Genomic DNA, 15,384 nt, shown 5'->3' with positions numbered 1-15,384 from the left:
CCAGTGGAAGCCCGCCTTAACCAAGTGGTTCTGCGCGCCAAAGACAAAAACCAGCGCAGTTGACTCTTCCCGGGGATTTTGGGAGGGACTCCAAAACATCCGACCGGCATGTGGATCGAATCAATTTCGGGAAGTACGCACCCAATATCAAAGTCGATCGTGTGCTTCCGCACCTTGAGGCAGCACGATCCTGGCGAGACTCCTGCACTTGGTAGGTGAAGCCACAACAAACCAATTGCATGGACAGCCACATTACCGGAATGCTCACCCCTCGGCCGCCGAACATCGTCAATGCGTCACCGGCGTGGATGTTCTTAAACCCTTACAGTGTGGACTAATGATTGATGAGAGAAACGCATGTGATCACTGATTGACAGCTGTTAAATATGGACGTACATGTGAAGTTAAGGCTGGTCATGTACGAGGTACGATGCATGGAGTAAAGGGCTGTGAGGACATGACATGTGGACTACAAGTATACCTAATGATACCCAATATGAATTTGATCTCAAAGTGGATTATCGAGGAGTTGCTATATTAATGATCATTTGATTTGATTGAAAGGGAAAAGCCATGTGACATCGTGTTCCTACATTGCATCACCTGAGGTCGTGTCCTTACCGCCTAATACCCAAAACTTGGTATTTTTCACATGCCTCGGACTGGTTAATTCCTACTAGGCAAGTGTGGACAGGGGAATCAGGTTTAGGGGCTCTCGGGGATCGAGCCAGGCTGGAAGGCCGCGGGCATTGAGACCGAAGCATGTGAAGTCCGCGGACTCGGGCTTGGAGAAGGCTTGTGCGGAGACCCCAGCACAAGAGCCTGGAGCGACTCCTGTAGGGGTGTAGTAGCCCCTAGCACAATGCTAGACAACCCCGGGGCACAGAATACAGGCGAGAACTGCGACCCTCATCTGGTCTGTTGTGACTGATGAAAGGAAATTTCCCCGGCCAAGCTGGGACACAGTCCTTTAGAAGTCGGCGAATATGACAAGCTTTCCTGGATCCCACAAGGTACAAAAGCCGAACCCAACAACGCCTGGGAGGACAGTCAATAGTTCTTTGTTCTTGCGAAGCTGAGTGTAAGATCGCTGTGTGTGGACCTGGCACTTGAGTATTACCCGTACTCGTAAGCGGAACGCGGAATAATTCAGGGTTGTGGGCGCCAACCAACCAGCTGGAACATATTTGGCAGTCAGCGGCTGGCAGGTGGCAGGTTACCGGGAAGCCGAGGTTCATTTCATGTGAATTGTCCTTCCTCCTCGCTCCTAGGTTGCCCAGTGGCATAAACGACAATTGACTGCCTCGAGTCCCCGTTACTGGCTGCGCAGGTGATCGTTTTCATCTCGCTCGAGCTTCGAAAACTCATCATCCTTCTTCTCTCTTTCCTTTCCATACCTCTCACCTCCTCCTATCCGTCTACTGCCGCCTTCGAATTACTTCCTGTCTGTCCGAAAATGACCCCTCCTCGTGTCATTGTTGTTGGCGGTGGCCGTACGGAACCCTCCCTCTTTTGATGCTGGTGCAGTTGATGAGCTAACTCTGCGACATCACAGTGTCTGGTCTCAGTGCCGCCCATACCGTCTACCTTAATGGAGGCAACGTCCTTGTTTTGGACAAGAATAGTGTGTGGAATCGAGGGTCTTCCATGACGAGACAATGGCTAACACAAACGCAGACTTCTTCGGTGGCAACTCCACAAAAGCCACCTCTGGTATCAACGGTGCCCTCACCCGAACTCAAGTCGATCTCGGCATTCAAGATAGTGTGAAGCAATTTTACGAGGATACGCTCAAGTCAGCCCGTGACAAGGCCAGACCAGATCTCATCCGAGTGCTCACATACCAATCCGCGGCTGCCGTGGAATGGCTTCAGGATGTCTTCAATCTCGACCTGACTCTTGTTTCTCGATTGGGGTATGTGAGATTTCGAATCCTTGAAATACCGGGTCTAATGCAGTGTATAGTGGTCACTCCTTCCCCCGAACCCACCGAGGACATGATGCGAAATTCCCCGGTATGGCAATCACCTATGCTCTGATGCAAAGACTAGAAGAGCTGTGCGAGTCGGACCCTGAGAGAGTTCAGGTTATCAAGAAGGCCAAGGTCACGTCTTTGAACACAGAGGGCAACCTGATCACCGGTGTTACCTACGAATATGACGGAGCGTCGCACTCGGTGGATGGTGTAGTCGTTCTGGCCACTGGTGGATATGCGGCCGACTTCACAGAAACATCCCTTCTCAAGAAGCACAGACCAGACACGTTCAATCTGTCTTCGACCAATGGCACACACGCCACTGGTGACGGGCACAAGATGTTGATGGCAATTGGCGCAAATGACATTGACATGGACAAGGTTCAGGTTCACCCTACCGGTCTAGTCGATCCTAAGGATCCCAACTCCAAGTGGAAGTTTTTGGCTGCTGAGGCCCTGCGAGGTGAAGGTGGTGTTCTGCTCAACAGCGACGGCCAACGATTCTGTGACGATCTCGGTCACCGTGACTACGTCTCTGGCAAGATGTGGGAGGAGAAGGAGAAGGGCAAATGGCCCATTCGCCTGGTTCTCAACTCCAAGGCCTCGAATGTCCTTGATTTCCATACCCGGCACTACTCCGGTCGTGGCTTGATGAAGAAGATGACCGGCAAGGAGCTGGCCAAGGAGATTGGCTGCGGTGAGGCAGCGCTGGACAAGCAGTTCAAGGAGTACAACGCTATTGCCAAAGGCGAAAAGAAGGACCCTTGGGGAAAGAAATATTTCCACAACATGCCCATGGACATCAACGACACTTTCCACGTTGCACTGATGGAGCCTGTGCTGCACTTTACCATGGGTGGTATGGAGATCAACGACAAGGCTCAAGTGCTCAACAGGGAACATAAACCCTTTGAAGCTCTCTTCGCCTGTGGTGAACTTGCAGGCGGCGTTCACGGTGCCAACCGTCTCGGTGGCTCCTCACTCTTGGGCTGTGTTGTCTACGGGCGTGTTGCAGGTGCATCGGCGTCTCAATACCTGTTGCAGAAGCTTACCACCCAGGGAGGTGCCGCCGGAGCCTCTCAGCGTCTGGGTCAGATCTCGCTACATATTGATCCCAGCACTCCCGGGAAGATCTCAGTGGAATGGGGTAGTGGTAGTGGATCCTCGGGACCCTCAGCAAGGACTGAGACGATCTCACAGCAAGCCCAAAAGAGCGCGGCTCCGGTGATGGACGGTGACAAGAGCCAAGATCCTGGCAAGAAGAAGGATGTCAACGACATCAGTAACTTCAAGGTCCCAGAGCAAGAGTACAGTCTGGAAGAGGTCGCCAAACACAACAAGAAGGATGACCTGTGGATTGCCGTCAAGGGTGTCGTGATGGACGTCACCAACTGGCTCGATGAGCATCCAGGTGGTCCCCAAGCGCTGTTCAGCCACATGGGCAAAGATGCTACAGAAGGTAAGCCTGCCAGATCTCAATTTGACGGTATACTTGCTAACATCTGCACAGAGTTCGAGATGCTTCACGACGACGAAGTGATTCCGAAATATGCAGCTGACATTGTCATTGGCCGCGTCAAGGGTCAAGAAGTTCGACTGGAATATTAGGTCGCGTGATCAGTGTCTCCTTCGGAAGCATTTTGGGTTGGGAGACAGCATGGAGTTGACCCTTGTATCATGTGCAGCTATAGCATTTGTATGTTCTGAGACTAAAAATAAATCAAGCTGCCTTTGTCAAATCCACTTCCGGGACATATTATGTATGTTGCATGCCTGTTGTTGTAGTGAGGAGACTTTTTGGTGTCTCGGTCTTGCTCGGTGTGTCTGAAAACGGAAATTCCTGGTTCTAATGACAGTCATTTGACTCCACCTCCGGAACCGTTATTTCGCTCGCCTCAACTCCCACGCAAGGCCTTATGCGACATCTTTCCTTCTGTTACCAGCTTTGATCTCGTGGGCCAGCACATCTGAGGACTTATCCAAGACCGTGGACCCTGGGACAGTGCGGAATGGTCGCAGCGAGATATTGATTCAGGTAAGGACTGCCTGATGGAACTCATGCATCTCGCCCACATCCCACCTTCTGAACGAGGCCCAACACTGCGCGCACCCGAAGAGACAAGCTCACCGTGAGGAAATCGGGAGAGGAGGTTTCCCACGAGGCCTTAAGGTTGCGCGCACAGTGCCTGGGGGTGCGATGCTCACCGGGAGTCTTCATGTTCTAACTGTGTTCTGCCTGCCATGATCCTCTCCCACCTTTGGTCACTTCACTCTGACTTGCTAATCACCATCAAGTAAATAGGGAAACACCGTCGCCGACTCTGTCCGAACCCTCAGCACTCATTCGGGATTCGTCACCGCCGTTCACGCCTGATTCGCTCTCTCCGCCGAAACCACACATTTCTCTACTGTCGAGATGGATCGCAGGGAGATCCTCTCCAAGGGCTCGGCACTCCAGAAAGCTATTGCCGCGAAGGAGCCGTCTGCAAATATCCTGACAATTCTGCGCGACCTAAAGGCGAACGTACGGCCTAGCGAAGAACTTTTGCGCGCCACGGGAATAGGCAAGATCGTTAATAAAGTGAAGGGAGTACCTAACGTGGACCCTCAAGTCAGCCAACTGGCTGCAGAGATAATATCCCGCTGGCGGCATGTGGTGAACGAGCAAAAGTTGGCGAGCGGGACGTCTACACCTACCGCCAACGGGGCGAGGTCGAATGGCACGAGCTCGCCGGTACCCCAGAAGCCCGCCACACCCACGCCAAAGGCGGCCAGCCCTGGAGTTGCACCTGATAAACGCAACTGGAAAACGGATAAAGTACCGCGCGACGAGTTGACATCCGACACGGCTCGAAACAACTGTATCGGGCTCATCTACGATGGTCTATGTCTGGGTTCCGAAATTCCCATGAAACAGATCCTTGACCTGGCCAAGCAAATCGAGACCGCTGCCCTCAATCTCCCTGACGCTAAAGGGTCCTCGGCTTCGACCGTGTACAAAGACAAAATCCGCTCTTTGTACCAGAACCTCAAGAATAAATCCAACCCGGGACTGCGAGTGCGCATTTTGTCGGGGGAAGTTACCGCACAACGATTTGTCACCATGTCACACGAAGAGATGAAATCGCGGCAACAACTAGAGGAAGACCGCAAGATAGCAAAGGAGAACATGAATAATGCCATGGTGGCACAGGAAGAGAAGTCCGTGAGTACTTCTCTGGAGTGCGGAAAGTGTCACCAGAAAAAGGTCAGCTATTCTCAAGCGCAGACGCGGAGTGCTGATGAACCGATGACAACCTTTTGCGAGTGTCTTAATTGTGGCAACCGGTGGAAATTTTCTTGAGATTTGCGCAAAACTAATGTTCTACTGGATTTTTTGGGCGGGTTATGTGATTCAAAGTGGCACCAAAGGGGCAAGCTATCCTGGGCAACACTTGGAGCTGGTTTCTTCAAAAGAAATGGATCTTGGGAGAAGATGAGAGACAAGCTTGAGGTGGTATTCGGGGTGTCCTTGTTCGCGGTTGACTCCGGCCAACAGAAGAGACGAACGCAGGCTGGTGTCGCGTGCCGTGCATTGGGAAGCCGAGTTCCCCAGACGACCATTGCCAAGTGCACTACCAGCTGATCTTCTCATTCTACGCTCCCGGTCGATGTTGACAAATCTAGGTGTCGCACTCGTGGAAAGCCAGGCAGCGAGTGGTCAGAGCGTATGCTGAAAGAGGACCGGTGGACGAAAAGCCCGCCATGGAGGCGCCCAGTACGGCTCTAAACGGACGGAGACAATGGACAAGACTCACTGCGAGGCCGCATAGAGATTGTTGCAGGCACAAAGGCGGAGCAAGATGAAAGCGGCCAACTGCTGAACACTGGGTCTGTGGGCAGGGAGAAGTTGGGTCCTCCCAATGGAGAATATTGCAGCTTTGTATCAAGAAATTCCCTCAATGAACATGAGATAATGAAACTTTTCTTTGAAACCAAACATCATTCAACGATCCGGGGTAGACAGGTGTATGGGCCTGACGGGCAAGCAAGAAGACCCACTCACTCGGCTCCAGGGCCAGATGAAAGCCGATACCCCCTTTGAGAGCGAGGGAAGTGCTGAACTGCGACCTGTATAAAGTCCCAAGGAGATAAAACAACTCGGCGGGAATCATGTCCTTGACCCGATCCCGACCTTTTCGGCTTATTAAGCCTCAGCTGCCCGGCCACTATGGCTGGCTGTGATGATACGAGTACGAGGTTCTAGGTAGGTAGGGGGGAACTGCGAGGGGGAATGAATTGACCGTGCCGATCGATATCCCACACACTCATGTCTGCCTCGCCGCACCTCCTCGCCCCTTAGTGCGCCCAGCCTTGTTCGTCCGTCCGTCCGGGGAGGGTCCAACATACCGCATACATAGGTACCTCGTACCCGGATATACATATGTACGTATGTGTATATAAAGAGAGCGATGGAACGGGCTTGAATGGCGGGTGGTAAGATAAAATATATTAGAGGATGCTTGCCGGGGAACGACCAGACACGATCTGAAAGTGGCTTACTTGTCTCCTCATCATCATATTATCATCGTCATATTGTTATCATCGCGGTTTTCTTTGCAAAGAGGCTTCGAAAAGCCCATATCTGCTCCACATACAGGGGTTTCAAAACAAGGGGATAGGAATAATGGCCACCCTCGACACCACCTTGACCGTCCTCCTCGTCGCCCGCAAAGGCAACGCTTTGGACGAGGCGCAAGCCCGGCTCCTGCAGATGAACATCGACGAGAAGGCCTCCCCATCTCCCGGGTCTGACAGGCGGGTTTATGTAGGAACTACTCTGGACGACGTACAAAGTGCCTTCGACCAAGCCGCCAAAGAGGCTCGCACGATCCAGCATGTCTTTGTAGGTGCGGGCTTGGAGCTCGAGCTACGCCTGGAGATTGTCAAAGAAGCCATCTCCCGCAGCGGGGATACCTGCGTACACTTGAAGGATGCAACTTCTGGGCCAAGCGGATTTCTGCCCTTCATTCAGGCTGTGTTGGGAGATCGAGCGTGAAGGAGTGTTCGGTCATTTTCCACGGCGATCTTCTCTGTTGGACGTCGATGGAATAAGCGGTGTGCAATGGCGTTTGTCTCAAGCATCAAGGAAAACTAAAGGAGCGGTGAGTGAGATAGGAGCACTTGCTTCATGTCTCGCACTTTGACCATAGCAGGGGAAAGTATAGGAGTGCTCTCTCTTTTTTCCAGAATGGTGGCATTTGGCTGGCTGCTGGTCAGCGTCAATGGCTAAAAATCAAGGAGACCAAATCATTCCAAATAATCTGAATAGGCCAAAACCACTGTATTTTGGAGCCCACCGTCTCAAATCAATGTCCACGCTTGTGGTATCCGTGAAGCCTAACTTGAGAAAGAAATCGTGCGCAGCGGGCTCAGAGCAGACCACGAGTGGGACACCTTCAGTCCTTGCCCTTTCGAGGCAGGCATGGACCAGTTGTGAGCCTATCCCTTGTCGACGGGTCGAAGGCTTAACGCAGATATATGAGAGCTCTGCTCCCTCTTGGTCAGCATAGGTGGTCATCGTTGGCCACAAGACGTTATACCGAAATGATCGAATCCTACCGCGCTTCGGGCGATCTCAGAAACCGCCCCGGATACTGCTTCGAGAACCTCCGAGTTGAAAAATTCTGGTATGTCCTGTGGCTTTTCACTTCCGATGCCTTTACCGGAGGGCGGTTGATTGTTTGTATTCCCGGCAGAGGACCGTTTTCTAGTCAAGGCAAGATATCCGAGAATGTCCCCCGACTTCTCGTCGATTGATTTTAGACAATCGACAAATTCACCTTGGAATGCTGTTTCAACAGCAGCTGCGTAGAGCGGTTTTTGAGCAGCCTCATTGGGCCAATCTTTGAATAAGAGGCGATTGATGGGGAGAGCGAGTTTGCAGGTGTGGACGAGGTCGGAGAGGAATGGAAGATCAGAGTACGAGATCGGGTGGATGGACTGCTTATGATGATCCATTTCCGTCTAATCGCTCTTCGTTGTAATAGGGGTTTGGAGTACCCTGATTTGTGTTGAGGGCTGCGCAGGGTTCAAATAGGCTGCATGAGTAGGCACCACAGTTCTTTGAGTTCCAACCAATCTGATGAAACCCTGGCAGGATGCGTTCTGTTGACCAAATGACAAGGAACAGGAAAAGTCAGAATGTGGATGGCAGATAGATGCTGCAGGCCTGTCAGATGTAATGACCACAGTACCAGCACCCATGCCGGATACTTGTGCGGCTCCATGACTTGAAGGTTTGATTGTGGGCACCAGATTGATGTGTGGCCTGCCAGGCAGTTGTGGTGCGGTGATGCCCCGCGGGAAGAGCCGCGCTGCCGAGACCAGGTACATACGTTCCTACTCGCAGTGTCGCACAAGCAGGCGCCAGGAGCATGCAATCACTTTCCGTACCGAGTACGAGGTACAGTAGGACTCAGTATAAACTTCAGTCATCCTTCAGGGTCTGCCCTACTACGCAAATTACTACCTCCCGTGAACGCTTCGACACAAGTCTGCCGTGGAGCTGTAAGTCATGGAGCGATTTCAGAGAGGCTGGCGCCGCTATCTCTGCGGCCTCTCGTTTCCTCTCACACCAGTCATGGGGCAGCGACTCAAATGTGTAGCGATTGGCGGCCAGGTTGCTTGCCCCTCAGCCGCCATCTCGCGCTTGAGGCTCACTGGCGCCAGCCTTACTGCAGGCCTGAGTTCTGGAGCTGAAGTTCATCCGGATGGGATCCCTTCGCCTTTCTGTCGGCCAACTGCCGCAGTCTGAGACTTCTCATCGATGGTATCGTTGGGAAAATGACTGGCGACCGCGTCGATCAAGACACGGAGCAGGACACTCTCCAAGGCAACCCCTCCTCTACAAGATACCTTGTACCGGGATGTCGCAAGTTGTCCTTGCAGCTCAACAGTGACCTAGCGGAGTCGACTGCAACAACGGACGATACATTGAATGCACAGAACAGTGGGAGGACACTTCAAGGTTGGTCGCGCCTCTTGACTTTTCCGCCCACTGCTGCTCATTGGGCGATGTGTTTGCAGGCTCAGTTTCAAGCCACTCCTCTCCTTCAACCGCCTCAACGAGACAATGCAGTCTTGGACATGGCTGCGTCCTCGAGCCGCCACAAGACTTAAAACCTGCTATAAGGACAGACATCGCTTTCGGCGATGGACAGGGCACAGTGGGGTATATCAGCGAGTTTGGAGAACTCATTCAGGTGAGGCGCATGCTGGATTTTGGTCCGAGAGGAGTAATCTACGTTCGTCCCAACTCGGACATCTTCGAATTCGCCCACATCATACAAGGCTCCTGTCCAGGCATCGGGCTGCGCCTGAATAACAGATCGGTCTTGCCTGAGAAAGATTTCCGCCCTGTTTCGTACATCCATGACAGGTGGCCGAAGCTCTCATACACCGCAGAGGATATTGAAGTCGAAATGGTGTTTGCCGTTGTGGATGGGAAGGTCGTGCATCAATGTGTGCTCTCTAACAGAGGCAGCGTTGAAGCCACGGTAGATCTGGTATTTGACCTGAGTTTTACTCTGGATAACCCGCGAGACTTTTATCAAGATTCCCAATACCGAAGCCCCACGGAGTTCCAGGGAGGGATATCTGTCTCAGGTAATACCTGTATCGTCCTCTGCGGCAATGCTGGCGGTTATGCCAATTTCAGCGCCTCCCTATACACGGACCATGGACATCCAGTGACACTCTTACCTGTCACTTCGAAAGATCTGTTTGAGTCTTGCAGTGAACCAACAAGGCTGGGAGTGGGCAAAGAGGACGAGCGAACAAATGCCATTTACCATCTCCTGCCCACCAAGGTTGCCCCGAGTGGGAAACGAGAGCTGACGGCTGTTTATGACTTTAACTATGAACGATGGACAAGAGACCAGGTATATGACTTGAAAATCATGAGGCCACTAAGTGATGATTTCTATGCATCGCAACGCCGCCATGAGGAATCATTTCTGACAGCCTACGATAATGCTAAAGCCAACGACGATAGTGAGCAGGCAAACAAGCTCTTACGAGAAGGAGTTCCTGGATACCACGTGGCCCCTGCACGAGAAGATTTACAGCAAGGCACATTGGAGGATCTCGTGATGGGAGCAAATCGCCCCAAGGACCAGCAATCACTTTCTCCAGAAGGCGAGGCTCGCGTCATGTTTCAGGTCCCCTTCCACAACCTTGGAGGCGACCCCGTTTACTCTCATCGTCTGTTTGGGATTGAATGGAGGTCGTGCTGGTGGTTCGAGGATCATGTTCCCAGAACCGATGATTTCTCAGACATTCTATGGGGAAACGCGGGCGAAGCATATGAGCAAGAAATGAAGACACTTGTTGCCGACAAGTTCAAATTGTTAAGAGCAGACCCCAAGACTCGACGAGGTGAGCCGCATCGTGAAGCAACTCTTGTCCCTGGATCTGCTAATTCTTGAAGCTTGTGGCTACGTGGATGCCCATGAGTACTTGGGTCATAATTGCCCTGGAAGATGGATCCAGGATCTTCCAGACCAGCGAACCAATTTCCTTTTTCGTCGATACTTGCAGCACATTTTAACAGTGGTACCCATTGGCATACCTGGGAAAAGAGACGGCGATTGTGCTTACTTCTTCTGTACTGAGGACCTGCGAGATGTGTCCATGCTTCCTTCAGCCACTCTGTAAGGGTCGTTCCTGTCGGTTGTGTCGGTTCTAATCCCACTGCACAGGTATCAGTTCCGTTTTCTCGGGTGTATGCATCGGCTTCTTGTGAGCCAAGAAGGCATCATTGACGACTCGCTGAAAGCTTCCCTACTCTCAAGCATTGAGAGAATCTGCAAAGGTCATCTAGCGTGGTAAATTTCCGTACTCAAATAGGAGCATGCCAGTTCGACCTATCTGACACTGGTGCTCAGGTGTTTTGAAGTCGCCCAAAAGACAGAGAGTGGATTGTGGACCGACACTTACAGCGCTTCAGGTGCTAAGAAACTTCCTGAGGACGATCATCTTCACACCGTTACAAACTTCTTGAAACTTTTTGATTTCTATGTGGAGTTTCCGATGGGCCGATATTTTGTTCTGGCCACCCTTAAAAACAGACTTCTACCTTGGCTGAAGGCACTTCACGAGACCCGGAACAAAAATTCTGGCCTCTGGGAATCGGGTCGAGAGACTGTACAAGTGTCGTGGTGGGACCCCAGTTACCGAGAGGACGAGCAAGTATCGATCCCCGAGTACGATCTGTGTGAATCTATTCAGTATTGGCAGGCTCTTCATACCGTCTTCAGCATCCTAAACGAAGTTCAGACAGAAAATACTGATTCTCAAACATGTGGCGACGTTGCCATGTGGACTGCGCTACGGTCTATCACAAAGGAGCTTATCGACAGTTTGGAAAGCACGGGTCTTGCGAAAGAGCTAGCCCCTTCTGCTCTTCGGGAGAAGATCTTGGAATGCTTCTCTTTCGAGATCGAAAGGTTTTCTGTTGAGACGACGATCCAATCTGTCGAGTTCAAGAATCACACACCGATTTCGGGTTCGTTGGTGGAAGAAGTGAAACATAACAAGAAGAGACTCCTGGCCATCAAGCGCTGTGCTAAGGAGCGGCCGAGATGGAATTGGTATATATGTCATTTGATTCTCGATGGACTTGGAGTGTTGAGCTGATTTCTTTCAGGTATACGGAATCCATGATACTTTGCCCCAAGTTCGATCTCGGTTTCTTTGATACCGATCGTCCTCCATATCGACTTGATGAGTGGTCGAATGCCGTTGAGGCGCAACAGTTTCAACTGGAGGCGTTTTGGAGGAAACCCCTCCGATACAGCTTGGCCCTTATTTTGGCCTCTGACAGCAAGATTTCACTCGATAAATCGAAAGACCCAGCAGCAATGGCTTCTACGTGTATAACTGTTCTGCTGGGGTGTGTCTTGCGCAGCGGACTGATGGCTGAAGAGATAGACCCAAAAGACAAGAAGCCTCAGCGCAGGTACGGGCACCTTCCAAATGCCGGTTTTGGGGTGCCCTATTACCTATTCAGGGTAACTTATGGAAACCTGATTGCATTCTACCCAAAACAGATTTCCACTCTCTCCGACAGTTCTAGAGATGGCGTCACCTTCGACGAGAGACTTTGGAAAAAGGCTTACAAAGCCATCCGGTCCAAGACGAAGGCAGGCTTGTACAACATCACAAGTGTTGACAGAGCCAACGTGGTCGACTTGACTGAGGTGTGCGAACCAGAATGGTTGTTTGACCCTCCATGGTACTGTACAATTTCATTGGAGAAGTCCGAGAGACGACTAATGCTTACAGGTATTTCGCGAAACAGGAGCGTTTGGCGGACAGGTCAGGCGGGGATTATGGGATACCAGATGACCTCAAAGAAACAGTACGCTCTGGATTGGACAATCTCAGAGACTTGAATCATGGCGAGGACAATTTTCCCTATGCCGTTTTCAACGAAGCAATTGATTTATATGATCGGGATAGCGACGAATTCTTTCGAGATGCTGACAATGAACGGCTTGGAAGTGTCGTCGACGTGATCAGGGCCGGCAAGCGTCAATCGCGGATTCAAGAATTCATCCCTAACGCCTGGGAGCTTCTTGAGCGCACATCCAGGACTAGGACCAAGAATGACGTGAAGAAGAGGCTGATGTGAGTTGTGAGAAACTGCTTCATGCCTAGGGATTGACATTGACATCTGACATCCAGATACGTATATGAGTGTGGACCAAGGTTCTCATTAGCGGTACGGCCACCGATCTGTTGCTCACTGAGAGCCATCTACCTGTTGCTCTACTGACAGCTTAAACAAGCTCTATCTTTCTGTTCCAGAGAAAGAGCGATACTCAATAGCGACTTTTCTGGCTCGCCACCAGTCACGAGACGTATTTCACCGTGAAGATGTACAGACATTTCCCTGGAGGGTCTGTAGAGCTCATTTCTGACGAGATATCGCAGACGCACAAGTCCATCAATTCTTGGATCACCGAGTTGCATATTGGCTTCTACAGAGTCATTTCTGACTGGTCAGCTCCGACCGATGATGATGATTCCGATGACGAGCAAGATCCACGCAGTCAGTCTATATTCTCGGGAAAGCCATTTCGACTGCCGGGCGACGAGACAAATTGCATCGAGAAATGCGCAATTTCTTTCCGTTTTGATGGTGACCTTTATGACCGATACTGGACCTGTTATGCCGCAGTATATCTTCCAGAATGTGACACCGAAGATCGATGGTTTGCCGATGTGAACTCGTTCAATCTAATGAGGCCTACCGGGGAAGGGAATAGAGACACTGAACACAGCCAGCGAAAGATCTTGGAAGCAAGGTGGTTTGAGAGAGCGACCAGGATTGTATGTGAGGAGACACAAAATATTTTGAGGGTCGTTTCCGGTATCCTTGGTGAAGATGTCGGTATCTGTCCGTTGAATTGATCCTGACGTCGAAGCTGATCTGGTCACAGCGCAATGGACGGTACACTGCCACTGCCTATGACACCTTTCGAGAGACGTTCGAGACGAACAAGACAACCTACTTCCGATACGGCGAAACGGTCAAATTTCTCCGTCACGTTCTTGAGAACCTAGAAGCGGTGCGAAATGTTGCCGACAAGTGGGAAAACCGAGCAAATGCACGCGAAGTTCAGCCTCGTTGGACGCGTGATGATGAAGCTGCGTATGCCCTCGAGATCTCTATTTGGCGTCGCCGAGCCAAAGCCAATGTTCAAAACATGGCTGTTCTGAAGAATCAGGTCGAGGCGAAACTGAATCATATCAAACAACTCCGAGAGTGGCTTATTGACGACTTGCAACTCAAGGAAGCACGAGTGTCCAATCGATCTGCGGACGATGTGCGCATCTTCACCTACGCCACCGTCGTCTTCTTACCTCTCAGTTTCGCGTCAAGCATTTTCAGTATGGGCGGAGCCCCGTCACACAGTACCGCCGTTTCGTTTGTGACTGCTGCGATTATCGCACTGATTGCCACCCTTGCGTTTGTCCTCAACGCTGGAACCTTTATGAGGGAGATTGCAAAATGGAAAATGTGGGTTTTTGATCTACCAGATGAAGCTGGTTTTACCGAGCACTCGGAAAGCCAATGGCGAAAAGTTGGACAGAAGTGTAAATACTGGTTTGTGCGTTATCCCTCCGGCCGTGTCCTCGTCGCCTGGAGAGTGGTAGGAATGAAGGATCGTAGAAATATCGCGGGCAAGCTTCTCCTGGGCATACTCCTTCTCCCTTTGTTCGCCTTCACATGGATCTTCGGCTTTGTGGCGCTGAACCTCTACGACCTGATCAAACTCATGTTCCTCGACCTGCCTCAATATCCACGCAACCGCAAAAAGCATCAGGATCAGCTCAAAACTGCGAAATCCGACGAGCAACTGTCAGCTACTCAGAAAGCCACCAAGGGCAAGGAGAAAGGAGGCAAGCTTTTGGTCGACGCCTCCAACAAGAAAGAAGCACAGAGACGTGCAGCGGAGAAGGCCAGGGAGAAATGGCGACACGAAAGACTCAAGAATTTTATGCACAAACCACGCTTGAAGGACATCTCGAAGCATTTGACTGAGGGCATGACGGTTGAAGAGGTCAGGGACGCCCACAGGCAAGATGTCCAGAAAAGGGCGATGGAGCTCGAAGAGCGCAGGCAAAAATACCGTCACGCGATAGAGAATGTCTCTAACTTCAGCGACACCGAAGATGAAGACGAAAAGGCAACTCAATCGCACAGGCGGAATAAGCGTCTGGCCCCAATCTTCTGGAGAAGACGGCAAGAACTTGACGTCGAGGCCGTGGGACATGGAGATTGAGTCCGGCCAACAGTGCAACAGCTGTGTTGGAGACCAAGGTGTTGAATCACTGGTTGATTCCCCTGGATATATAACACTTAATAATATAATGGAGAACTAGTTATGTCGACTCTGGGCCTGCTCCTGCTTCTTTTGCTTTGCGTATTGCTAGTGGCATTCGTGAGACTCTTGGTCCATAACGATATGGATCAACGAGGCTGTCCACATCATCACATAGGCCGCTTTCCAGCCGTAACAAACCCATGAACCATCACAGTCTGGCCAAACACTTCCACTATACTAGTCCCGAGTGAGACCAGGTCCACCAGGCGGATCGTGATCGCGATCAGTTTATAAGCCACCATTGATGCTATACGGTCTGACTGAGAAAATCGCCCTGGTCACAGAATCTTCAAGCTCGAGATGCGCCCAAATACCATTATCCCCCTTTATCGTTGTGGGCGTATACATGCATTCTAGGTATGATTGTAGTGATGGTGGTGGTTGTCGCCTAATGGGAAGAAGCTTGCTTTGTATTCTCTCCATACAAGCGAATAACTCGTCGGCATTGGATTGCCTTGCCCTGCCCTGTACTGC

The 15,384-nt window shown here is 51.2% G+C and overlaps 4 protein-coding genes across 4 annotated transcripts; all 4 read left to right on the top strand.

Moving 5' to 3' along the window:
* Positions 1 to 1,456: 1,456 nt before the first annotated feature.
* On the top strand, positions 1,457 to 3,583 carry AYO21_05121 (hypothetical protein; the record flags this gene model as incomplete). Its single annotated transcript, XM_022655092.1, has 5 exons — positions 1,457 to 1,493; positions 1,556 to 1,624; positions 1,678 to 1,915; positions 1,966 to 3,434; positions 3,486 to 3,583. The coding sequence occupies 5 exons, from the start codon at positions 1,457 to 1,459 to the stop codon at positions 3,581 to 3,583; spliced, it is 1,911 nt and encodes a 636-aa protein (XP_022512577.1).
* Positions 3,584 to 4,391: 808 nt separating this feature from the next.
* AYO21_05120 (transcription elongation factor S-II) lies at positions 4,392 to 5,318 on the top strand (the record flags this gene model as incomplete). Its single annotated transcript, XM_022655091.1, has 1 exon — positions 4,392 to 5,318. The coding sequence occupies one exon, from the start codon at positions 4,392 to 4,394 to the stop codon at positions 5,316 to 5,318; it is 927 nt and encodes a 308-aa protein (XP_022512576.1).
* Positions 5,319 to 6,641: 1,323 nt separating this feature from the next.
* AYO21_05119 (hypothetical protein) lies at positions 6,642 to 7,013 on the top strand (the record flags this gene model as incomplete). Its single annotated transcript, XM_022655090.1, has 1 exon — positions 6,642 to 7,013. One exon carries the CDS (start codon positions 6,642 to 6,644, stop codon positions 7,011 to 7,013), a length of 372 nt encoding a protein of 123 aa, XP_022512575.1.
* Positions 7,014 to 8,800: 1,787 nt separating this feature from the next.
* On the top strand, positions 8,801 to 14,808 carry AYO21_05118 (hypothetical protein; the record flags this gene model as incomplete). Its single annotated transcript, XM_022655089.1, has 10 exons — positions 8,801 to 8,984; positions 9,044 to 10,393; positions 10,569 to 10,668; positions 10,717 to 10,842; positions 10,903 to 11,607; positions 11,664 to 11,975; positions 12,027 to 12,251; positions 12,302 to 12,646; positions 12,871 to 13,351; positions 13,462 to 14,808. 10 exons carry the CDS (start codon positions 8,801 to 8,803, stop codon positions 14,806 to 14,808), a joined length of 5,175 nt encoding a protein of 1,724 aa, XP_022512574.1.
* Positions 14,809 to 15,384: the final 576 nt, after the last annotated feature.

The sequence above is a fragment of the Fonsecaea monophora genome (assembly GCF_001642475.1).
Source record: "Fonsecaea monophora strain CBS 269.37 chromosome Unknown Scaff31, whole genome shotgun sequence".
In the NCBI taxonomy this organism is placed as follows: Eukaryota; Fungi; Ascomycota; class Eurotiomycetes; order Chaetothyriales; family Herpotrichiellaceae; genus Fonsecaea; species Fonsecaea monophora.
The sequence above is the reverse complement of the archived record's forward strand: the minus strand, read 5'-3'. Positions and strand labels throughout refer to the sequence as shown.